Here is a 25,414-nt window from a genome sequence, read left to right as displayed (position 1 = left end):
GGCGAGCAAGGGCAGGCGGGCGGACGGGCGCCAGGAGAGAGCCAGAGCCAGCCGCCCAGCGCCGCTCCGTCCCCCGCGGTGCCGCCAGCCCAGCCGCGCTCCCGCATCGCCAAGGCCCAGCGCGCGAGGAAGGAAGGAGCGCGCAGGTGAGGCCGTCGCTCGCCTCTCTCCATCCATACGTTCGTCGGTCGGTCGGTCGGTCCAGGGGCGCCAGTGCGGCGGCAGGTGGAAGGTGCGGGCGCCGCGCCTCCCTTCCTGACCGGCTTCGCGGCGGCGCGACCGGAGCAGCAGCCCGAGAGAGGGAGGCCGCTTGCCTGCACGCGTCGTTGCGACGCCGGCCGGCCGGCTAAGCGGGCCGACGGCGCCCCGCCCCCACCCCCTCGGCCCGGCTCGCAGGCCCCGAAACTCTCGGCGCGCGGCGGGCCGGTAGCGGGGAGGAAGCGGAGGCGCCGCGTGCCAGGAGGGCCGGGCGAGCCGTCGGGCCCACCTCCCTCGCCGCTGAGCGCCCGCCTGCCTGCCAGAGAGGCCGGGCGAGCCCCGGAGGCGGCAGGAGGCGCCCTGGACGGCCGCGCCGGGGCTGGCGGCGCTGTGCTAACGCAGGCCTCGGGTCGCCGCGGGGGCGCCACGGAAGCTCCGCCCGGGGACGGAGGGGGCAGCAGAGCACGTCGAGGGCTGCCCTGGCCGGGGAGGCGCCTCCCACCTGAGCCGCTCACCTGGGCTGCAAGCGCGCGGGGCCCGACACGGCGGGCGGGAAGGCCTCCGGTGCGCGAACGTGTCTTTCCCCGCCACTCGCTCGTGCTCTCCGCTCCGGCTGACTGTGGGCGGCCGAGGCACGCGGGAGTCCTGCAAGAGGCATCTTCGAAGCGAGGCCCTGCTTCAGACTCGCGTGCGCCTGCTCGTGTGAAGGGCCGGCGGACCGGTGGGCTTTGTGGAGCGCGGGGGAGGGGCTGGCCTGCACACGCACAGCCAAGGGCCCGCCCCCGGGTTTCCTGCACTTGGGGAAGGCGCAGCCAGGGGTCGGCGGGAGGGCCATGAGCGAGCCTCGAACTTGTGGAGCCCCTCCGGAGGGCGGGCAGACACCCCCCCCGACGGGCATCATTCATGCTGCAGCACGCCGAGCTCGGCCCTGGGGCGCCAACCCCTGTGCCGCGGGGCTCCTCTTGCCCTCAGCCACGTCCTCGGGCTCTGCCGCCCCCGGGCCTTCCTGGCGCTGGCCCTGCCGCGTGTCGCCCACCCGCTCCCCGAAGCCGCACTCATTCCGACACCCCTTCAAGCGCCAGAGCCGGGAAGCCAGCCCTTGCGGAGTGGAGGAGCCCAGGAACTCTGCCCCCTTTGCCAGCCAGCCAGGAAGGCAGGCAGGCTGAGAGGGGCTCAGTGGCCCAGGCTGAGTAGGGAGGGGCTTCCTCTGAGCCCCCAGAATGCCGCCTCAGGGCTAGCTGGGCTCTTCCTGGGCCTCTCTTCTCCCTCCCTGTGAGGGAGGGGGCGGCATGGGTGCATGGGTGTCTGTGCATGTGCTTTGGGTGGAACCCGTGGCTGATGAGAGGCAGGAAGCACGGACGGCCACGCCGAGCCAGGCTCCTCTTTCGTCCGGTGGCCTCTGCCGTTTGCGCCCACGCCACCTTCCACTTCCCTTCACGAGCCGGGCGATGGAGGCTTGGCCAGGAAGAACAGCTAGATTGCCGGTCCAGGGCAAGAGGCCCGCTCCCACCACGTGTAGACCAGCCCCACCACGAGCCAGCTGGGCAGCCACGTCCCTTCCTGAAGCGGCTGCCCTTTCACCATGGGCTTTTGGGCACCCCTGTGCCCCCCTTCCCACAGGCCAGGCCTTCCCTCTCCCTCCCTCTAGAGGCAGGCAGGCGGCTCTCAGGCTTTGCCCACCAGACAGCCTTGCCGTGAATTATTATTAGTACTGTTTAAATTCTGTGTTTTTGCTGCTTGTTCAGGGAGGGGCTTTGCGGAGGCGCATGAGACCGCCTCCAGCTGCGCAAGGCCGAGTGCAGAGTGCCCCTCCAGAGGAGTGCCCGCTCAGCGCCCTCCCGGCTCCCAGCACCCGCCCATCAACACGGAGCAGGTGCTTTGCGTGCAACTCTCCTGACGGTTTTACCTCCTTATAATATTAATGCCCTAAAAACACTTCTACATTATTTGCCTGCCTTTCACCCTCCAATTGATCAAACTTCGACGGAGTCCAGGCTTTTGGGGTCACTGTCATTGGCTGGATGCTGCCACCTGCCAGGATGACAACCCATGTTGGAGGACGCTTTCGCTGAAGTCCCGGGCCTGCCACGGGTTCTTCTGACCCAGGACGGCTCCCCAAGTTCCCTCCCGTCCTTGTTTGGAGCAAAGGTTCCTCTCGCATTCAGATGTGGCTCTGGAATCGCTCGGTCAAGATGGCCCCAAGCTTCTCGGGGTCTGGCCAGCCACCCTCCTGTGCCAGCCTGCATCCTCCCCTTCGGGTCCCTTGGAGGGCCCGGCATTGGCCTTTATTTCCATCATTCCAGTTCTGTCGGGACAGAACATTTGGCTGCTCTTTGCCACGGGTTGGCTTCCGGTTCAGGAACATCCTCACTTTTTCCTGCAGATCCCCCTCGCCCCCACCCGCCCTAGGAAAGCCTCTTTGTCACCACCTGAGCGTTGCTCATTTTTTCTGATCACACTCTGACGGAAAGGTGCCGCGACGGCTGAAGTGGCTTCAAACTCCAAGCATGCTGTAGGGAATTGTTTTATTTGGGCAGGGGCGGGGGGCTGCTGCCATCCATCTCTGACAGGTGCTTCAAGGTCACATGCATTGATTGGCAGAATTAAGAGTTGGGTTTGGTGCACCCCGACATTTAGACAATAAGCAAGTAACCGCAGGAGCCACTTGCTGTCATGACGGCCGGAGGGGAGGGGAGGGAAGGGGGGGCTGCCTCCTTTGGACCCTGTTTTATGGCTAAGAGGTCCGTGAGGCCATAAAAGCTGGGAGCAAATAAAGGAGAGGGCCTGGTGCCGTGTTTTGCAGAGCCGAGAGGAAGACTCCCGAGAGGAAGACGCCCACCCATGGCCACCATCCTTGCCGCCTCCCGGCCCCTGGCCCAGCTGGCTGTGAAAGCTCCTCAGCTCAAGGATGCTGCCACTGGCCTGCGGTGAGTACTCTTGTTGGGGAGGGGTCTGAGATGGGGCTGCGGGCTCCGGGCCTGTGAAGGTGCAGGAGGGACATTCCCCAGCGGTAAGGGTTTGCACAAGGATCCCCCAGAGAATTGCCATCCCTCCGGAAGCAGGGTGGTGGCGGCGGTGAGGTCTTTATCTCCACCTCAGGTGGGTCTTTCAGAACTGCTGGGGGTGGGAGAGAGGCGGCACTGGAGTCAAACTTCTTTGCCAAAGGGGGATTGTGTCACCTGCTGACTCCCAATCTCTGGGAGACCTTCAGCCCCCTCTGACTTCTGCAGCACACCTGGGCGTTCCTCACATGCTCCCTCACCAAGATTGACAGCTGTCAGACTCTTTAAAAACAAACGCAGGGATGTGGCCTTCTGGGCCCAGAGCTGTGCTCCGGCCTTGCCGACCCTTCCAGAGTGTTCCACCCCCTCGTCCAGCACTTGGGAAGCTCCCTTGCGATGCCTCCGGGGATGTGCTGATCCGGGCCTGATCCAAGGACACTGCTTCACTTGCACAACATCCGTCCTTCTGGACACACATGGGTGTGTGTGTTGGGGGACTCCCTGGGTTCGGCAAGCAATGGCTCCGGATCGCACCAGACCAGGACATCTCTCATTGCTTGCTTCTGGGGCCCAGTGGAGGCCCAGAGGCGTCTCCTGAATCGCAAATACTTTTGAGCCTTGCAAAGGTGTCTGCGTGGTCACAGGTAGAGGCAGGATGCTGGCCTGGCTGAGCCCCGCCCACACCCTGTCTTACGCCTGGCCTCCTACACAAGATGTGGTGATGGCCATCAATTTGGATGGCTTTGAAAGGGGGTTGGATAAACTCCTGGGGGAGGAGAAGGCTCTCCATGGCTACTAGCCCTGATGGCTCTGTGCTGCCTCCATTATCAAATGGAAACAAAGCCCTGTGAAGAGAGACTGAAAGAACTGGGCATGTTTAGCCTGGAGAAGAGAAGATGGAGGGGAGACATGAGAGCACTCTTCAAAGACTTCAGGACAGAGATTCAGGAAAGATGATGATGATGATTGATTGATTGATTGATTACATTTCTACAATAGCCGGAGCTATAAATGATACATTTATTTCTTGCCCGCCTCTCCTTCTGCATCGAAGTGGGGAACAACGTTGAATACAAAAATACATAAAACTGTTTAAAAACATATTATTATTATTATTATTATTATTTATTTATTTATTTAGCACCATCAATGTACATGGTGCTGTACAGAGTAAAACAGTAAATAGCAAGACCCTGCCGCATAGGCTTACAATCTAATAAAATCATAGTAAAACAATAAGGAGGGGAAGAGAATGCCAACAGGCACAGGGTAGGGTAAGCAGGTACAGGGTAGGGTAAAACTAACAGTATAAAGTCCGCACAACATCAAGTAATAATACATTATTAAAATAACAGCCAAACATCTTAGAATTTGACTGGGTAGGCCTGCCGGAACAGTTCAGTCTTTATATCTTTTTTAAAAATTAAAGGAAGGACTTTAATTTAATGTCCTTATAAGCCCCTTCCAACTCTACTATTCTATGATTCTATGACTTCTCCACACAGCAGTTAAATTATTATCATTATTATTTATTGCATTTTTATACCACCCAATAGCAGAAGCGATTCATTACCACAATACGTAGTGATGGCCACCAATTTGGCTTTAAAAGGGGCTTGGATAGATTCCTGGAGGAGAAAGCTCTCAATGGCTACTAGCCCTGATGGCTCTGTGCTGCCTCCATTATCAAATGGAAACAAAGCCCTGTGAAGAGAGACTGAAAGAACTGGGCATGTTTAGCCTGGAGAAGAGAAGATTGAGGGGAGACATGAGAGCACTCTTCAAATACTTAAAAGGTTGTCACACAGAGGAGGGCCAGGATCTCTTCTCGATCCTCCCAGAGTGCAGGACACGGAATAACGGGCTCAACTTAAGGAAGCCAGATTCCAGCTGGACATCAGGAAAAACTTCCTGACTGTTAGAGCAGTACGACAATGGAATCAGTTGCCTAGGGAGGTTGTGGCCTTTCCCACACTAGAGGCCTTCAAGAGGCAGCTGGACAACCATCTGTCAGGGATGCTTTAGGGTGGATTCCTGCATTGAGCAGGGGGTTGGACTCGATGGCCTTGTAGGCCTCTTCCAACTCTGCTATTCTATGATTCTATGAAAGGCAGTGTGCCCATATAACCAGTTGCTGGGGAACATGGACAGAAAGGTGCTGTTGCACTATGACCTGCTTGTGGGATCCTGGTTCGCAGTTGTTTGGCCACTGTGTGAACAGAGTGCTGGACTAGACAGACCCTTGGTCTGATCCAGCATCCCTGGGGCAAAGAGCCAAAGACCCACAGCAGAAAAGACGGGGACTTATCCTGACTTTTCCTGCCTGAACCAGGTCAGCACAGCTCTTCTCCATCTGTCCTCACTCGGGTGCTGTGCCGGTGGTTTTGGGGGGCATTCTTGGGTGGAAGGCGACTTCTCGTTAGTCGCGAGAAGCCAGGGGAGAGGGCTAAGCCCAGCGAGCCTAATGGCCGCCAGAAAACCCGCGCTGCCTCCCTCCGTGTACATAATTTGCTGCCATCCTGCACCAGTTATACCGTGGGATTTTACAGCAGAGGGGCCCCAGTTGGTGCTGTGAAGACAGCCCCCTAGCCGTGGTGCCTCAGGCATGGCAAGTTATTTTGGCACCGCCTCTGCCCCTCCGTGGCACAAAAAGAAAATTCAGCAATAATCACTCCCAACGCCCTCGCATGACAGCCCAGATCTGCTGCCCGAGGCAGCCGCCTCACCTTGCCCCACAGCAGGGCCGGCCCTGCTCAAGTGCAACAAACAAGTTTCAAAAGAGTCCAGATGTGATCTCCTCTTTCCAAAGTCCCCATGAGATGTGCACACGTGGGCAGCAGCTAATCCCCCACCCCACCCGACCCCTCATCAGCTGGGCCAGCTATCACTAAGGATCCTGAAGCAAGATAACGTGAAGTGCAAAGGGCAGCCCTCGGCCACACGTTCCTGGCTGGCGTTTATGGGCTGTCTGGCTGCTCAGAGGTGGGGGGCGGGGGGGCACTTCCCCCCTCTCAAACAACCTAGGACAAGCGGCACCTCTTGGCAGACCCTTCGAAACTGCAGGTGGGCACGGGGACAGAGGGGGGAGGACCCCGTTCTGGTGTCTGTCTTTCCTGGCATGCTCGTCATCCAGCATGTTTCCAGGCACCCAGGGCAGGCGATGCCTTGGGACGGCCCGCCACCTCCGTCCTGAGAGGGTTTTGTTCCGGCCGGAGCACACTGAGTGAGCAAGCGCAGGCAAGCAGGAGAGGCGTCCCCCTAACCTTAATGGGATTACTCTGCTCAGAATAGCCTGTCAGGGCCGTGCCTGGGAGTGCTTTCTGACTGTCAGTTGGCGCAGCCAGCCTCAGAGCGGAGGAGAGAGGCCAGCTCCGGAAGGGGCTCTCGGTCTGTCCCAAAGATTTTGTGCAGGATGGAGCAGGCCCCGGGGTGGGTGGGTGGGCTCCGCAGCCGCCTTCCCCAGAGCCTGGCCCAGTTCTCTCTCAACCCTGGCAGGCAGCAGCGCTTCTGGGGCTGCCGCAGGGCTCTGCCAGCCGAGATGCCCATGGCAGGACGAGCCCGGAGTCGTTCTGCAGGCGAACGGTGTGTGGCTGCTGCCCTGGGCTTGGTGGCGTGGGAACCTCCGGACTCAGCCAGGTGCCCACGCGGGGAAGACTAACGTGGCCGTGGGGGAGCAGGGGGGCTTCCTCCCGAGAACGCTTTGCTGCCCCCTCCCCCCGCAGGCATCTCCATTCACCTGCCAGGTGCTTTTTTGAGAAGCTGCACCCCAAGTGGGGCAGCTGAGGCCTGGAAAGCGAGGGCTGCTTGCCAGTGGGCCGGACCCAGCAGCAGGAGGACTGAGGGGGGCTGGACTTTGGACGTGGGGCCTGCTCCCCTGCCGCTCCCTGCTTGGGCCGGGGTGTGTGTGTGTGCGCGCACACGCAAGGGAAATGTACATCCTCTCGATTGTCCAGGTGGACTGTTGGCCAAGGGGTGCTTCCTGTGGCTGATTTGCCAGCCAGAGCGATGCTGCCCAGATGCTCAGCAGCCCCAAAGTCCAGGAAGCAGCCGGGCCTCCTCCTCCTCCTCCTCGCCATGGACTCAGAGTGGCGCTGGTGGTGGGGACTGGGAGCCCTCCGGAGGCCCCTAGCAGGCATGCACATGCGGGCACTCTGGCCTGCCCCCCCCCCCCCAGTTTGCTGTTCTAGTTGTTTTGTAGCCGGTCTGCCGCCCTCCCACAGTGCCATATGACACCCGGGGCTTTGGCAAGCAAGGTGTCCCCCCACCCCGCCCAGTGATGAGGTTGCTAAACCGGCTCTGCTCTGGAATGAGAATTTGCCCAGAACTCTACAGGCAGGACCGGTTCTTCCCAGACTGGCTCTGTACCTTGGGCAGAGACAGGCTCCTCCTCCCCAGGACCCCGTGGGAGCCAGGTGGTGCCGAGAGGAGGGACAGCTGTGGGGGGCTTGTGGAGGGTGGGAAGTGGGGGGATCCGGCGGCAGTGATGTGGGGGGGGGCTCCAGAGCAGAGCTTCGGTTGCCCAGCTGTCCTGCCCCCCCTCAGACGCCCCGGGGGCGCCTCTGCTCTCTCTTTCAGGCCCCTTCCTGCTTTCTGCTTCTCCATCTCCAGCCCGAGGGGTCGGCGCACCTACGCGACAGAGGTGGAGAAGGTGAGCGTGGCTGCCCCCCTCTGCACCACAAGAGACGCTGATGGCCACTAGCAGGTGGCTTTCAGTGGGGCGCCTGAGGAGAGGTCCTCACGACGGCTCTTGGCAGCCCCCAGATGATGGGGAGGGGGAAGCCCTGGTGGGGAGGGGGGCTGCCTGCCCTGCTGAGCAATTTGGACCTTGACCCACTCCTGCAAAGCTCTTGGTGGACCCTCGTGACACGGGCGGGGTAGGGGAAGGCTGTGGCCAGCTCTCCTGTCCACCCCAGGCATGCGTGGCCAGCCGCTGGGCTCTCAGGGGATCCTGCCCTTTGGGGCTGCTGTGGTGGGGGACACCCCGGAGCCGGCTGTCCTTCCTTTCCCTCTGGCAATCTGCCAGGTGCTGACAAATCCGGGGGCAGGTGGGGGGCAGCAAGCGTTCTCACCTCCCCCATCCCTTTCCCGTGCCTTGCTCCAGATTGGCGAGCGACCCGTCCTCATCACAGGCTGCGACTCCGGCTTTGGCTTTGCCCTGGCCAAGTGCCTGCATGAAAAGGGCCTCATCATCTACGCTGGCTGCCTGCTGAAGGTAGGGGGAAGCTGAGTGGGGATGGGGGGGCGGGGGGCAGCCCAGAGACTGGCATGAGGCAGGGGGGCCCTTGCCTTTACTGAGCCCCACATCCTGTGGCGAGGCAAGGAGGGAGGGCTCCAGGCTACCTTTGGCCCATTGTGACCTGGGCGGGGGCTCCACGTGGCCACGGGGCTTCCCTGCAGCCGCCTCCATCCTCCTGGGGGCTCGAGGGCGCTGCCACTGTCGAAGCCCGGCCATTGCTTCATTGGCCAGGCTGAAAGATCCGTGGGGCTGCGTGTTGGGATCACGCTAGGGCCCTTTAGGCGTCACAGCAGTGGCCTCTTTGCCGTGGCTTTACTGTTTTGTAGCCGAGCACCATGTGGGTTCTGCCCATGCTTTGTTGCCCAGCTGGGATAAGGAGGAACGATCGGGTGAACTGGACCTGTGTGATTGACACCCCCACCCCAATACACACACTTCAGTGTGGCAGGAGCCAGGAACTGGGGCTAGGGGCTGCCTAGAGGTCATGGACATGGGGCTGTGATGGGCGGCACAAGGGGGCAAGGGCTGCACAGGGTCCGGCCCCTTGGCCAGGAAACACCGCCCCCCCCCCCCCCAGATCACTCTGCGTCCCTTTGCTAGTGCGGTGCTGCGGACTCCCTTGGAACGCTGTATCTCAGAAAAGGAGATTGTAGAGCTGGGGAGAGGGCAGAAAGGGCAGCTAAAAAAGGTCCAGGGGCCTGAGCCTCATCTCCCCTAGGAGGAGGGAAGGTTACAACAGCTGGGACTGTTTAGCTTGGAGAAAAGGCAGGTCAGGAGGGACATGATAGAGGTGGACAGAACCACACGTGGGGTGGAGGAGAGAGATGGCTCTCCCCCCTCCCCCCGCAATACTAGAACCCCAACGGGGTCGTTATCCCAGGAAGCTGATTGGTGCGAGAATCAGGACAGATCAAAGGAAGGGCTTCTTGAGACAGCGCAGGGTCAGACTTCTGGAGTTCACTGCCACAAGATGTGGTGATGGCCACCAATGTGGATGGCTTGGATTAGCCAAATTCCTGGAGGAGGAGGAGGAGGAGGAGGAGGCGGAGGCGGAGGCGGAGGAGGCGGCGGCTCTCAACGGCTACTAGTCCTGCTGGCTCTGTGCTACCTCCAGGAGGTATCAGAGGTCTATGCCTATGAACACCAGTTGCTGGTACAAATTATAAAGTCCAAACTTGTCACCAGAAAGGTTGTAACTTTGGCACTCCAGAAAGGCCGTTGCAGACGCAGCCCCTTCCTTCATGGGGACCCGGCAAACTTCCGATGCGGACGGGGCTTGGAGTCGGGCCGCAGCAAGATCCGGGCAGGCAGCGGGAGGCGCTCTCTCAAGCCTCCGGGTCCCAGAGACTGCCCTGGGGCGGCCCTGTCCTCAAGCGAGTGGCCTGAGGAAGCCCGCGCCTGCTGCCGCTTGGCCACAGGGGTGAGACGGAAGGACCTCTCTCCCCTCTCAGGAGCAAGGCCGTGGAGGCTCCAAAGACCTGGACAACATGAAGAGCGACCGGATGAGGACTGTGCAGCTCAACGTCTGTGACAGTGAGGACGTGGCCCGCGCTGTGGAGTACATGACGTCCACCCTGAAGAATCCGGAGGCCGGTAGGTGGGATTGGGGGGAGAGGAGCCGGGCTGGGGGTGCAGGCGCTGAAGTGGGGGAGGCCGGCGGCCTTTGGCACCTAGCAGTGGCTTCCTGGCACCCTCCTCCAAACAGCCCACGTGTGGCACCTGGTGCAAGGCAAGACTTGAGCACCAGGTGGCGCCAGGGGAGAGCGCCGCAGCCGAGGGGGGTGGGGAGTGAGGGCGCTCCCGAGGAGCCCGGCCCACCAGCACCCTGCTCAGCGGCACAGCTGTGGCGCTCCGAGGGGGATCGTCCCCATGGCTAATGTACTCCTGCTTGCCCCTCCAGGTCTCTGGGGCCTGGTCAACAACGCCGGGATCTCCACTTTCGGGGAAGTTGAGTTCACCAGCATGGACACCTACAAGGAGGTCGCCGAAGTGAACCTGTGGGGCACGATCCGCACCACAAAGGCCTTCCTGCCTCTCATCCGCCGATCCAAAGGTAAGCTCTTGTTTTACCACAGGGGGGGGGGCTCCTGAGAGAGGAGGGCCCCTCCCCTGGTGCAGCCTGCTCTGTCTGCCCCCTCCGTGGCAGTTGTAAATGAACGGAAGCCCTTCTGTTGGGAGGAACATATGGCCTTGGGCACAGGTGAATTCATGGGGGGGCAGGGGAGGAATACTCCCTTGTTAGCCCCCTGCCCCCCCCACCCCAAAGAGGAATGTTGCTTCCAGCCCAGCAGGTGCCAAGGTGTGCAGCATCCCAGATTCCCTGGGGAGGGGAAGGGTGGGTGAGTGGGTGGGATGCAGCCCGTGCTTTACCTGGGGGGTGGGGGCTTGGCCCTATGAGAGAGCCCTTGCTCGGCTCGTAGCAGCCACACACACACACACCCCAGCATGGGAAAGAAAGGCTCTGCCTGAAGCCCCGGCAGGGGGCCTGACGGCCACTTCTGCCTCCCCCTGCGCCAGGCCGCGTCGTCAACATCAGCAGCATGATGGGACGGATGGCCAACCCGGCCCGCTCCCCCTACTGCATCACCAAGTTCGGGGTGGAGGCCTTCTCGGACTGCCTGCGCTACGAGATGCGCCCGCACGACGTCAAGGTCTGCATCGTGGAGCCCGGCAACTTCATCGCCGGCACCAGCCTGTACAGCCCCGAGCGCATCCAGGCCATCGCCGACAAGATGTGGGACGAGCTGCCCGAGATCGTGCGCCGCGACTACGGCCGCAAGTACTTCGACGAGCAGATCGCCAAGATGGAGTCGTACTGCGGCAGCGGCTCCTCGGACACGTCCCCCGTCATCGACAGCATCGCCCACGCCCTGACCTCCACCACGCCCTACACCCGCTACCACCCCATGGACTACTACTGGTGGCTGCGCATGCAGGTCATGACCCACATGCCGGCCGCCATCTCGGATCGCCTCTACATTTATTGAGCCGGGGCGGGGCGGGCAGGGGGGGGTCTCCTCTTGGCCACCCGTGGCAGAACCAGGAAGGGAAAGTCACTTTAGAGGTTTCGCTGTACAGATTCCCCCGTAGTCACTTGGCTAGTTGATTTCGAAGTACTGTATTTTAGACCAAGACTTCTTCTTCTTGTTGTTGTTAATTTAAGCCTTTGAGCAGAATTCAGAACCCTCCTTGCATGGTGTGTCTCAAAAGCAAAGCTTTGTTGCGTATTTCAGAGGGACCCAGCGCTATTTATTTCAGGAGTGCCTGCGTCCCCCTCTTCATCCCAGCTGTTAAGGTAGAGTCTTGGCCGATTTGGCAGCTGCTCTGAAGAGCTGGGGCTTTTGCACTCCCATCCTCATGGAAGACTGTTACTGGCAGGGTCGGTGGCTCCCCCCTCCCCCCCCCCCCCCAGCAAATGCTGCTCCTGCAGCTGCAGCTCCGCCCAAGGCAGCCAGCAGCTCTTTTTGCCCGGCGCTCGGAAGGCCAGGACCACCCCCCACCCTGGACAGGGGGCTGGGGATGCGCCCTGCCTTGGCTCAAGTGCTGTGTTGTGTTGTTGGGGGGGGGGGTGAGGCTGGATCCCATGGCGGCATCCCGGCTGCACCTGCCTTTTGCACACTCCCTGCCGAGGGTGCTGTGGACCAGGGGCTGCCCTGGCTGCCTCCCCTGCAGGAGCAGCTGTTAGACTCAGGCTCATTCCTCCCGCAGCCATGCCTGTGAGCAGTTTATTCCTGCAGAAGAGGACGCAGCACGCGCCCCGTCATGGTGCCCGGTTGCCCCCCGCACAACGGCTCCATGCCGGCTCCTTTTGCACTCGAGTCCCTGGGACGGGTGGCTGGCGGTGGTGGCTGGAGCAGGGGGCAGGGCTTCTGGGGAGCCCCGGTTCCTATGGCCAGCCGGCCTCCTCCATCCCCGCCTCCTGACTCTTTCTCCCTGGGGACCACAGAGGCACCCTCCGTCCAGCACGTGGGGCTGGAGCGGTCCAGAGCACTCCCTGACCAGGAACGCATGGCGCACCTCAGAGGAGCCGGAAGCGTCGCCCGCCTTCCCCTCCAGCTCTCATTTGGGCCTTCAGGAGGAGGCCCCCGGGAGGGAGCCCTGATGGGACGAGGGCAGGCCCTCCGTGCGGGTTCTCCTGTTGATGGCCCGTCAGAACATTCTTTTGTACCAAGCAGCCGCTCGGAGATATCTTGTGATGCTTCAGAGGCGAACAAAACTCTCACTGGAAGCTTGTGAAGGTATTTGTGGAAGTGAAAGGGGAGGGGGGGCGAAGGGGCGTCATGCTTCTGCAACAGACTAACATGTGGAAGTGTCTGTGATCAAATATCCTCTGCCTTGATTAACATTAAATGACAGTGACGAAGCTTCGTGTCTCTTCCCTGGATGGGAAACTAAAGATGCTCAGGGGAGGGGGAGCAGGCTGGAGGGAGGGGGATGACACAAAATTGGGAGGGATCGCTAATACCCCAGAAGGCAGAAGCAGACTTCAAAGTGATCTAGTTCGGCTGGAGCACTGGGCTGAAAACATCAGAATGAAATTTAATAGGGATGAATGCCAAGTTCTACACCAAGGAAAAATAAACCAAAGGCACAGTTACAAGATGGGGGATACTGGACTCAGCAATACTACAAGTGAGAAGGATCTTGGAATGGTTGTAGATCACAAGCTGAATATGAGCCAAAAGTGTGATGTGGCTGCAAGAAAGGCAAATACTATTTTGGGATGCATTAATAGAAGTAGAGCTTCCTGACTGTCAGAGCAGTGCAACAATGGAACCCATGACCTAGGGAGGTGGTGGGCTCTCCCACCCTGGAGGCCTTCAAGAGGCAGCTGGACAACCACCTGACAGGGTTGTTTTCAGGTGGATTCCTGCATTGAGCAGGGGGTTGGACTCATGGCCTTCGAGGCCCCTTCCAACTCAAGGATTCTATGCTCTTGGACAGGACAAAAGCAGGAATCGCCCCTCAGGCAAGTGGAGACAGACACATAGGCACACCCCACAATATAGAAGCTGCAGCCCTGGAACCAGCAACTCCTGGGTTGCCTGGAGAGCCTCCCTCCGTTCCCCACCCCCAGTATCTGGACTGCTGCAGCCCTGCCATCTTTCCTGGGAGGAGGCCTCTGCAACCCCGAGCGCCCCAGCCTCATCCAGGGCTGGAGGCAGGCGAGAGACAAGTGGGCACCTGGCGGCGGCCTTGCAGGGCTTTGGAAAAGGTGCGGCAGAAGAGAGCAGCAGCAGCACCACCTCAATTCTATGCATTCCTCCCCCCCCCCTTGACTAAATAGTGTTTGCACACATTTTTCATGCACATTTCCAAACGTACATATTCCTCAAATGCATTGCTTTGTTGCCCAAATCTCATTGCAAGCTGGAAGTGTACGGACGTCCACCACTTTGCGTCTGTGTTCAGTCCGGGAAGTCCAGCCAGTTCCTGCAGGTCCTGGACGTGAAGAGCTGCGGAGGAGCCGCTCAGGAAGTCTGGCTTCTGCTGAGGCGGAACCAGCGGGAGAAGTGGCTTTGCAGTGCAGCCCCCTTCCTTCCACCCCACCCCCGTAGAAGCCCAGGGGCTTGGGCCCAGCCCCAGGGCCTTGGCAGCCTCACAGCTGGTGCCGTGGTCTCCGCGTGGCCTCAGCCAAGCTCGTGTCTCTGGGGCCAAAGCAGGAAGCCTGGTACTCGGATGCCAGCAGCTGCAGAGGCCCCTTTGGGAAAGCTGCTCAGCACCTGGACAAGAGCCCAGCAGCTCCTCCTCCGTGGCTCTTCAGGGCCAGGGCCAGACTTGAAGGGGAAAGGCTGGACTTGCTGATTCCTTGGGAGGAGGCTGTCTTGTGATTCCGCAGGCACAGCGGTGGAGAGAGACAGCCCATGAGAAGAGCCCTGACACTGGATTGGCCCAACTGGGCTTGAGAGGCGGCCTGCCTCTGAATACCGGAGCCAACCTATAGCCCTTGTGGCTAGCAGCCATTGACAGCCTTCTCCTCCCTCCGTTCCTTTCATCCCCTTCAAAGCCATCCCGATTGGTGGCCGTCACTAATCCCATTCGTCCAACCCTTCCTTTGACCTGCCCTCAATCTCCCGCCAATCAGCTTCATGGGTTCTAGCGATGCGAAGGAGAAAAGGCTTCTCTCTTCTCCAGCCCAGGCGCCGCCGCCGCCTTGTGCTCCTCCCCCATGTCTCCTGCTGCTCGCCCTTTCCCGAAGCTCAGCAGCCCAGGGCAGCCTTCGTAACCTTTCCTTGCAGGGGAGTCGCTCCAGCCCCTTGATCGTGTTGGTTGCCCTTTCCCCAGCTCTAGGATGCCCTTTCTGAGGGGTGTGGGGTGTGTGTGACCAGAACTGGACCCCGTATTCCAAATGTGGCCACATCAGAGGTTTGCCCGAGGAGAGTAGGATCTCAGCACTTTTATTCGCAATGCCTGTCCTAATCAGGCCCATGACGGAGTCTGCCTTTTGCAAGCAGCCCGTGGCTCTCTCGTGGAGGAGAAGGCTATTCATCAGGAGGGCTCCATAGTGGCTACTAATTAGTGGCTACTAATCAGGATGGCTCCATAGCCCTTCTCGTTTCAGAAGCAGTCAGTCTATGAATGCCAGCCGCTGCTGAGGGGCTTCCCATGGGGGCATCTCATCAGCCACTAGAGGAGACCGGATGCTGAACAAGAGGGGGAGGCAAGGCTGGGCCTCCCATGGTGTGTGTGTGTGAATCCTCCCCCTCAGGTGGAGGACCAGGAAGAGCCGCGAATGGCCAGCCTCAGGCTTAATCTACACTGAGCAGGATATTGCACCATGGAAGTGGTTTGAAAGTTGTCATATAAGAGGCAGGAGCCACATCAAGCACGATATAGCAGGACATGGTCTGCGTCCATGGGCCCCAACAGTTGTCCGTGCACTTCAATACCGCCATAAAGCAGTCGTGTGGCTCCTGCCTTTTATATACTGCTTTCATTGTGCAATATCCTGCTTGGTGTAAAATTAGGCCTCAGTTTCACTGCCGTGGCCCTCCAGGGAGCCCTCCAGTGCTAAATGCCTGGTTTTGAGGTGCTTCTTTGGGCGGCTGCCTCTGTGGAAGCAGCCCCCGGCCATCGGCTGCCGGCTCTTCTTGGCTTCTCCTGGATCCACACACACCCCCAGGCCATGCAGCAGGACGACTCCAAGCACAGCATCTTCTCCTGACCATGGAGTACTGGCAAGGGCCCTCACAAGGGGATTGCAACACAATTCCTTGTCCAGCCCAAGGGTGAAAAACCGGTCCGGAAGTCTGCCAAAGCTGTACGACTCAGAAAAAGCAGGTCAGATTCATAAAATCCTGAACTCTGTTGACTCCACTGCAGGTTTCTCTGCCATCTTTCAGACTCGCAGCCTCCCTCAGGGTGGGTCTCATCAGCCACGCTACCACCATGCAACTATTCGCTCACAAAGTTAAGATTTGGGTCCTTAAATATCTGTTTGGCTTATGGCAGGTCTGACAGAATAGAGGACAACTGCTCTACACCGGGGGGGGGGGGGCGGGTGTGAGGGGGAATGTCTGTGTTGACCCTGAGAAAAATTCCAAACTCCGTATTAGCGTGATACCTTTCGTTGTCCAACCAGAATATCACCAAAAATGTGCAAGCTTTTGAGATCTCCAGCTCTCTTCATCAGGCACGACGTTACAAAGAGCAGGGCTTGGGGAGGTGGGGGGGGGGGGGAGATGGCGAGGAAAACGTGATCCAACATTTTCCCTTCCTTGTTCCCAGCAGACTCCAGGGCAGCTCCAGGCCCAACATCACCCGCAGAGGCTGACTTGAGAGGCGGCAGACACCCCCCCCCCCCATGGTGCAGGCGGGGGGGGGGCTTTGTCAACCAGGCAGCTTGCTTCCTCCTCCCCCCCCCCCCCTGCTGCCTCCAAGCCTGCTTTTTGTAGCCTCTTGCCTGATGACGAGATCTGGACATCCTCTCAAAAGCTGGCGCATGCGTGTGATCTTCCGGCCGGCCTCCTGAAGGTGCGGCACTAACGCGGTCGTGGGGCTGGAGCTACGGGGGCGCCTCTCCTCGTCAGGAGCTGAGGCCGGGACCCCCCTTCGCCTGCGCCGCCGCCGGACCCTGCTGGCACGGGCAGGCGGAGACAGGGACAAGGCGGCGATTGTCCGCCGGGTTCCGCCCGCAGCGCTGACTGGCGCGCACCGCTCCCCGGCCCAGGCAGATGCTGGCACGGACGGGCGCGTGGAGGGAGGCGGCGGGCTCGGGCCCTCCCTCCAAAGGGCCGCCGGGCAGGGAGGCAGCGCAGCGCGCGGGCACTCAAGCACGCGCTGCCCGGCCGGCCTGGAGCGCGGCGCTGGGGAGCGGCCTGCCGGGACGCCTCGGCCTCCGAAGGAAGCGAAGCACCCCGCCCTGCCCCGCCCCAGAGAGCGGCCTGCTTGCTGCCCGGAGCCCAGGGCTGGGGCGCGGGGGGCGTCGGAGCAGGCCCGGCATCCTCCCGGCGCACGAGGCCGCCAACGGGCAGAACCAGCGGCCGGAACTCGCCCAGAGGCAGAGGGGCGCGCCGTGGCCGTCCGCGTGCGGCGAGGATCCGGCCTTCCCGCGACCCGCCCCCGGGCAGCCTGCGGAGAACGTGCGCCCTCGCCAGGCCAGGGGGTTCCGGGGCCCGCGCCACCTCCGCGCCGCCCCGGGCCCCTCCCTCCCGGAGGGCCGAGCGCGGCCCAGGCGGCAGGCCGGGGAGGACGCGCGGGCGCGCTCCTCGCCCCCCTGCCCGAAAGCGCTCCTCCTTCCAGGGCCCCGCTCGGGTTTCCACAGGGCAGCGAAGGCCCCTGGAAGCGCGCCGCAGCGCCTCGGCCTCGCTGCGCGCTTGAGCCAGAAAGGCGCCGTCAGCCGGAGCCCAGCAGCAGCAGCGCCAGCGCCGCCGCCGCGGGGCCTCCGGCCTCGGCCAGCCCTGAGCAGGCGGAGTTCCCAGTGAAATCTCCCCACAGCCCCCGCCCCGAGACCCCCACTTCACCTGCTTGGACTTGACGGCGAGAGCCACCCGCACGCTCAGGCCCGGCCACGGGAGCCACCGGCCACATACATGCACCGATTCCGGGCCATGCCTGTTTAGGGAGCTCTCCTGTGGACGCGGAACCTCCTGCCATAATCAGCCTGCGGGATCCCAAGGCCCAGTGCGAGACCCCCGCCTCCCTGTTCCAGAAGAGCCTGTGGGGCGGCAGAGAGGCCGAGGCCCCCACAGGAGCCCCGTCTGCTCATGGCCACGCTCCGAGGCGGCGCCTTCCAGGGAAGGCGGATCAAGGGCCACAGCGGCGGCAGCGCCTCCCTAAAAACACGGGCAGAGCCCTGAGGCTGCATCGGGCCAAGGCTCCATCTAGCCCAGCACGGTGTTCACACAGTGGCCGACCAGCTGTCGACCAGGGCGCCATAAGCAGGACACGGCGCAGCAGCCCCCTCCCACCCGTGTCCCCCAGCAACTGGTGCATCTAGGCTTATTGCCTTGGATACTGGAGGTAGCATAGAGTGGTCAGGGCTGGTAGCCATTGAGAGCCATCACCTCCAGGAATCTATCCAAGCCCCTTTTAAAGCCAAATTGGTGGCCATCACTACGTATTGTGGTAATGAATAGCTTCTGCTATTGGGTGGTATAAAAATGCAATAAATAATAATGATAATAATTTAACTGCTGTGTGGAGAAGTCATAGAATCATAGAATAGTAGAGTTGGAAGGGGCTTATAAGGACATTAAATTAAAGTCCTTCCTTTAATTTTTAAAAAAGCTATAAAGACTGAACTGTTCCGGCAGGCCTACCCAGTCAAATTCTAAGATGTTTGGCTGTTATTTTAATAATGTATTAGTTTATATGTTTTTAATCAGTTTTATGTATTTTTGTATTCAATGTTGTTCCCCACTTCGATGCAGAAGGAGAGGCGGGCAAGAAATAAATGTATCATTTATAGCTCCGGCTATTGTAGAAATGTAATCAATCAATCAATCAATCATCATCATCATCTGTCCTGAATCTCCCACCAATCAGCTTCATGGGATAATGACCCCATGGGGTTCTGGTATCCCGGGAGAGGGCGCTCTTCAGAGCTTGAGGGAGCCCCAGGCTCTTAGGCCGAGGGAAGCGGCGCGCAGCCTGCCTGCCTGTGTGTTCATGTTCATAGAATCATAGAATAGCAGAGTTGGAAGGGGCCTACAAGGCCATCGAGTCCAACCCCCTGCTCAATGCAGGAATCCACCCTAAAGCATCCCTGACAGATGGTTGTCCAGCTGCCTCTTGAATGCCTCTAGTGTGGGAGAGCCCACAACCTCCCTAGGTAGCTGATTCCATTGTCGCACTGCTCTAACAGTCAGGAAGTTTTTCCTGATGTCCAGCCGGAATCTGGCTTCCTTTAACTTGAGCCCGTTATTCCGTGTCCTGCACTCTGGGAGGATCGAGAAGAGATCCTGGCCCTCCTCTGTGTGACAACCTTTTAAGTATTTGAAGACTGCTATCCTGTCTCCCCTCAGCCTTCTCTTCTCCAGGCTAAACATGCCCAGTTCTTTCAGTCTCTCTTCATAGGGCTTTGTTTCCAGACCCCTGATCATCCTGGTTGCCCTCTTCTGAACACGCTCCAGCTTGTCTGCGTCCTTCTTGAATTGTGGAGCCCAGAACTGGACGCAATACTCTAGATGAGGCCTAACCAGGGCCGAATAGAGAGGAAACAGTACCTCACGTGATTTGGAAGCTATACTTCTATTAATGCAGCCCAAAATAGCATTTGCCTTTCTTGCAGCCATATCGCACTGTTGGCTCATATTCAGCTTGTGATCTACAACAATTCCAAGATCTTTCTCGTTTGTAGTATTGCTGAGCCAAGTGTCCCCCATCTTGTAACTGTGCATTTGGTTTCTATTCCCTAAATGTAGAACTTGGCATTTATCCCTATTAAATTTCATTCTGTTGTTTTCAGCCCAGCACTCCAGCCTATCAAGATCACTTTGAAGTTTGTTTCTGTCTTCCAGGGTATTAGCTATCCCACCCAATTTGGTGTCATCTGCAAATTTGATCAGCGTTCCCTGCACCTCCTCGTCCAAATCATTAATAAAAATGTTGAAGAGCACTGGGCCCAGGACTGAGCCCTGCGGCACCCCACTCGTTGCCTCTCCCCAGTTTGAGAAGGTTCCATTGATAAGTACTCTTTGAGTCCGATTCTGTAGCCAACTGTGGATCCACCTAATAGTTGTTCCATCTAGCCCACTTTTAGCTAGTTTGTTAATCAGAATGTCATGTGGTACTTTGTCAAAAGCTTTGCTGAAGTCAAGATATATGACGTCCACAGCATTCCCACAGTCCACAAGGGAGGTTATCCTATCAAAAAATGAGATCAAATTAGTCTGACAGGATTTGTTCCTGACAAATCCATGTTGGCTTCTAGTAATCACTGCATTGATTTCAAGGTGTTTACAGATTGACTTCTTTATAATCTGCTCCAGAATTTTCCCAGGGATGGATGTCAGACTGACTGGTCTGTAGTTCCCAGGTTCCTCCTTTTTGCCCTTTTTGAAGATAGGGACAACGTTAGCCCTCCTCCAGTCATCCGGCACCTCACCCGTCTTCCATGATTTTGCAAAGATAATAGACAAAGGTTCTGAGAGTTCTTCCGCTAGCTCCTTCATTACTCTTGGATGCAGTTCATCGGGCCCTGGGGATTTGAACTCATTCAAGGAAATTAGGTGTTCTTTGACCATTTGTTTATCAATCTCAAACTGCAATCCTGCCCCCTCAACTTCTGCTTCACTTTTTCCAGGGGGGTCATAGACCCGCTTTTGGGAGAAGACCGAGGCAAAGTAGGAATTGAGCACTTCAGCCTTTTCTTTGTCATCTGTTATCAATTTGCCATCCTCATTAAGCAGTTGAACCACCATTTCTTTCCTCTGTCTTTTACTACTCACGTATCTGAAGAAAGCCTTTTTATTGCTTTTAGCATCCCTCGCTAATCTCAGCTCATTCACAGCTTTAGCCTTCCTGACGCCATTTCGGCACTTCTGCGCCACTTGTCTGTACTCTTCTTTTGTAGCCTGGCCTTCCTTCCACTTCCTATATGTATCCCTTTTTGTTTTCAGTTCATCAATAAGCTTTTTGTGGAGCCACATTGGTTTCCTCTGTTGTCTTCTATCTTTTCTCCTTGTTGGAATTGTTTGTAACTGTGCCTTTAAAATTTCATTTTTTAGATACTCCCACCCATCCTGCACTCCTTTTCTCTTTAGGCTCCCTTGCCACGGGACCTTACTTATTATAGTTCTGAGTTTATTTAAATCAGCTTTCCTAAAATCCAGAGTACGTGTATGGCTACGCTCGACTTTTGTCTCCTTCATAATCAAGAATTCAAGTATGACGTGGTCACTTTCCCCCAGAGTTCCCGTAACTGCCACTTTATCCACTAAGTCATCCCTATTGGTCAATAACAAGTCAAGGATTGCCGATCCTCTAGTTCCTTCCACCACTTTCTGTAGGAGAAAGTTATCACCCATACATGTCAGGAATTTCTTGGAAGGGCCGCTTTTGGCAGTAATGGTCTCCCAACAGATATCAGGGTAATTGAAGTCCCCCATCACTACTACATCACACTTCCTTGAAACACTGGTAATTTGTTTCTCAAAAGTTTCGTCCTCGTCTTCTCCTTGATTGGGTGGTCGGTAGTAGACTCCGATTATCATATTCTTTTTATTCCTAGCCCCATTTATTTTAATCCAGACGCTCTCGACGGGGCTCCCAATCTCATCCGCCTGTATTTCTGTGCAGGGATAGGTATTTTTAACATATAGTGCAACTCCACCTCCCTTTCTATTTCTTCTGTTCTTTTTGAACAAGTTATATCCGTCAATTGCTATATTCCAGTCATGGGAGTCATCCCACCAAGTTTCAGTTATACCTATCAAGTCGTATTTGCCTTCATGTAATAAGAGTTCAAGTTCATTCTGTTTGTTTCCCATGCTCTGGGCATTAGTATATAGACATCGAAGACCATGTGTTTTATAGTCTGGCTTTGTTCCTACCTTGTTGCAGACACTATTTTGGGACACTGTTGGAGCTGTTCTCTGTACTGTGGTGCATTGGCCTTCATCCATTGTTGCCTCAAAATTTACGTCTCCTACCCCCGTAAGATTCAGTTTAAAGCCCTCCTGATGAAGTTCTTCATGCTGTGGCCGAACTCATTCTTTCCAGCCCTTGTGAGGTGCAACCCATCTCTTGCCAGCTGTCCATGTTCCAAGTAGCGTAGCCCGTGGTCCCAGAATCCAAAACTCTCACGACGGCACCACCTTCGAAGCCAGTCGTTCATCCGGAGTATTTTTCTTTCCCTTTCTAATCCTCTTCCAAGAACCGGGAGGATGGATGAGAAAACTACCTGGGCCCCAAAGTTCTTCAGTTTCCTTCCCAGAACTTCAAAGTCTGAAATGATTTCTTCGTAGCTCTGCTTGGCGACATCATTTGTTCCCACATGGATGAGAAGAAAGGGGTATGTGTCCGTTGTCTTTATGAGCTTCGGTAACCTTTCAGTCACATCTCTAATCTGTGCTCCAGGGAGACAGCACACCTGGCGAGTCCATGGGTCTTCACGACATACTTGGGTTTCAATCCCACGCAGCAGGGAGTCTCCCACAACGACTACTCTTCTCTTCTTCTTGGTTGACCTACCTTCTGTCCCTTGGTCACTGTTGCATGGTGTCTCCTGTACTTCCTCCTCTGCAAACTGTCCTTCAGTCTCATCCTCCAGAAGCTGAAAGCGGTTGCTTAACTCCAATGGCCCCACCGGTGCAGAACGCCCTCTAATTCCTCCTCTCCTAACTGTCACTCTTTTCCAAGGAGTTTCCTCTTCATTGGCTTTCCTCCCCTCAGCATACTCCACTTCGGCTTCAGCTGGCTGTTGTTCTTCAATCTCATGTGCTTCTTGTTGCACGACTCAGCCTCATGAGACACCCTGGGCCTCCTCAGGGGTCCTTCTCCGCGAGCCCCTGCCAAAGGAAGTGAGGCAGGTGGCTACCAGGAGCAGGGCCTTCTCTGCTGTGGCACCCCGGCTGTGGAATGAGCTCCCTAAGGAGGCTCGCCTGGCACCTACACTATATTCTTTTAGACACCAGGTGAAGACCTTTTTATTCTCTCAGTATTTTGACAGTCTATAAATTAATTTTAACTTTGCTGTTTTAAATTTGTATTTTAAATTTGTAATTCTGCACTGCTGCTGATTTTATCCTGGTTGTGCTTTTATATTGTATTTTATATTATGTTTTTTTACTGTTGTTTTATACTTTGAATGGTTTTAATTTTTGTGAACCGCCCAGAGAGCTTCGGCTATTGGGCAGTATAGAAATGCAATAAATAAATAAATTTTCACCACTGCTCAACTAGATAACTTAATTCATGACTTTTCTACTGTTCTAAGCAGATGGGATACATTTAAATTTATTTACTACGAATGCGGGCATTTGGTTGGGGTTGCAGTTATTTTATTTTAAAACATTTATATCCTAGAACCATCTCTGGTGTCCTAGAACCATCTCTGTCACTTGAAGCCCAAGTGGCCTTAGTGGCATGGAGTGCCTTCTACAAACTCCGGTTGGTGGCCCAGCTACGCCCCTATCTGAACAGGGATAACCTGGCTTCAGTTGTCTACGCTCTGGTAACCCCCAAATTACATTGATAAAATAGTTAAGAGCAGAGACACCACACTGACAACAAAGGTCCACATAGTTAAAGCAATGGTATTCCCCGTAGTAACCTATGGCTGCGAGAGCTGGACCTTAAGGAAAGCTGAGCGAAGGAAGATAGATGCTTTTGAACTGTGGTGTTGGAGGAAAATTCTGAGAGTGCCGTGGACTGCAAGAAGATCAAACCAGTCCGTACTCCAGGAAATAAAGCCAGACTGCTCACTTGAGGGAATGGTATTAAAGGCAAAACTGAAGTACTTTGGCCACATAATGAGAAGACAGGATACCCTGGAGAAGAGGCTGATGCTAGGGAAAGTGGAAGGCAAAAGGAAGAGGGCAAGATGGATGGATGATATTCATCCATCTTGCCCGACCAAGGGCAAGATGGATGGATGATATTCAGCCTTGACCTTGGGGGAGCTAGGGGTGGCGACAGCTGACAGAAAGCTCTGGCGTGGGCTGGTCCATGAAGTCACAAAGAGTCGGAAACGACTGAACGAATAAACAACAACAATGCCCTCTACATGGGGCTGCCTTTGAAAACAGTTCGGAAGCTGCAACTTGTGCAAAATGCAGCGGCCAGATTGGTAACAGGAACCAGAAGGGTCGAGCATATAAGACTGACTCCGGCCTGCTTGCAATGGCTGCCTGTACGTTTCCAGGCCCAATTCAAGGTGCTGGTCTTGGGACTACAATACCTGACCTTTCCCAACATGAACCTACCTGAACGCTACGTTCAACATCTAAGGTTCTCTTCTGGGTGCCTACTCCGAAAGAAGCTCGGACGACAGCAACAAGAGAGAGGGCCTTTTCTGTGGTGGCCCCCCAACTGTGGAACAATCTCCCTGATGAGGCCCACCTGGCGCCAACATTGTCATCTTCTCGGCGCCAGGTCAAGACTTTTCTCTTTGCCCAGGCATTTAGCAATATGAAATGAGTCTGTGTCTGTTTTTTTAGGCTCATAGTTTTTAAAGTTGTTATACTGGTTTTAAATGTAGGTGTATACTGTATGTTTTTATGGTTTTTAATTTTTGTATATTGTTTTTAAATGTCTAAATATTCTGTAAGCTGCCCAGAGAGCTTCAGCTATGGGGCAGTATACAAACGCAAACAACAACAACAACAAATCCCTCTTATTCCTCAAAGAATTCTAGGAGTTTCACAATAAATAAATACTTAACTATTGAAGTCATCCAACTATAATACAAAACAGCAGCAGAAAGACAACACACAGCAATAAAATACCATTTAACACATTAAATAACAGACACTAATTGCAACATGACCGGTGCCATCTTCCTATCCCTGCTAACATTAATCTCAACTAAATCGCACTAAAACCAGTTGACGAGTTGTAAAACTTAATGTTTAGCGTAAACCTTCATCAGAAGAGTGCTGCAGAACATTATTACTTTTCTGCTTGCGATCAAAGGTGTACTGAGACTTGCACTTATCAGTTAATCATGGTTGATAATTAATTGGCAATAAATACTGTATAGGCATAAACACTATAAAAACTGATGCATGTTTGGGAGCTTTTTACAATTACTTTGATAAAAGTAGTACATGGGAGCTGTTCTCTCATAGATAGGATTTAGAATCAATCTTGTCTAGCCTGGAAGATAGCTGCAGCCCAGGGCGAGTTCCTCCCTTCTTCTGGAGGTTTGGTTGGGACCACGGATGTCCCAGGGGATGAGGAGGCGACCCAGGCGGCTGCACTCAGGGCGGCCCTGGACAGCTGGGTCGGTGGCAAAGTCCTCCTCCTCCTCCTCGGGGGACGCCGCGCGGCTCCGCTGCACCCCCCTTCTCTTCCCTCCCCCGGTTTCTTCATGGCCGTTTCTCCTGGGCCGCCGCCTTCTTCCCACCCCGGGGGAAAGGGCGAATGGATCCCCGGCATGCTGTGAGTGCTCAGAGGCTTGTCTGACCAAGGGGCGTTTTAATAAGGGCCGTCCGCCCCTGCCTGCCAGATGGACCTTGCCCGCAGCGGGAGGTTCGCCGGGTGCCCGCCTGCGTGCTCCATCACCGAGAGGCACTGGCGGGCTGGGAGAGGGCGGCCTGCGCCCCCACCCCCCACCCGGAGGAAGCGAGGCAGGCCCCTTCGGGGTTCGGCTTGAGGTGTGCTGTTAAAAAACTCATTTGGAGCGAATACGTTTATTTTATTTTAAATCTCTCCACTCTGCACTGTTTTTAAGACGCCATCCTGGTCTTATTTTCTGCTATTGGTGCTGCCTTAAAGTTTTCAAATTGTTTTTGAAGTTTGCAATTGTTTCTAAAGTTTTCAAATTCTTATAAGCCCTATTTGGGCTGAAAGGCAACTCATACGTTTATAAATG

General features: G+C 56.4%; 1 protein-coding gene across 1 annotated transcript; it reads left to right on the top strand.

Annotated features, from left to right (window-relative positions):
- Positions 1 to 4: 4 nt before the first annotated feature.
- On the top strand, positions 5 to 12,799 carry BDH1 (3-hydroxybutyrate dehydrogenase 1). The gene is made up of 7 exons (XM_063131699.1): positions 5 to 146; positions 3,002 to 3,125; positions 7,776 to 7,848; positions 8,302 to 8,412; positions 9,888 to 10,029; positions 10,337 to 10,489; positions 10,954 to 12,799. The coding sequence occupies exons 2-7, from the start codon at positions 3,040 to 3,042 to the stop codon at positions 11,421 to 11,423; spliced, it is 1,035 nt and encodes a 344-aa protein (XP_062987769.1). The 5' UTR covers positions 5 to 146; positions 3,002 to 3,039; the 3' UTR covers positions 11,424 to 12,799.
- Positions 12,800 to 25,414: the final 12,615 nt, after the last annotated feature.

This window comes from Elgaria multicarinata, chromosome 8, assembly GCF_023053635.1.
Source record: "Elgaria multicarinata webbii isolate HBS135686 ecotype San Diego chromosome 8, rElgMul1.1.pri, whole genome shotgun sequence".
Taxonomy (NCBI): Eukaryota; Metazoa; Chordata; class Lepidosauria; order Squamata; family Anguidae; genus Elgaria; species Elgaria multicarinata.
The sequence above is the reverse complement of the archived record's forward strand: the minus strand, read 5'-3'. Positions and strand labels throughout refer to the sequence as shown.

Excerpts from the sequence above, each read along its gene's own strand:
- BDH1 (XM_063131699.1), top strand. The coding sequence starts at position 3,040 with ATGGCCACCATCCTTGCCGCCTCCCGGCCCCTGGCCCAGCTGGCTGTG. Across the intron at positions 3,126-7,775 it reads GATGCTGCCACTGGCCTGCG|GCCCCTTCCTGCTTTCTGCT; the intron begins GTGAGTACTCTT and ends TCTCTCTTTCAG. Across the intron at positions 7,849-8,301 it reads ACGCGACAGAGGTGGAGAAG|ATTGGCGAGCGACCCGTCCT; the intron begins GTGAGCGTGGCT and ends GCCTTGCTCCAG.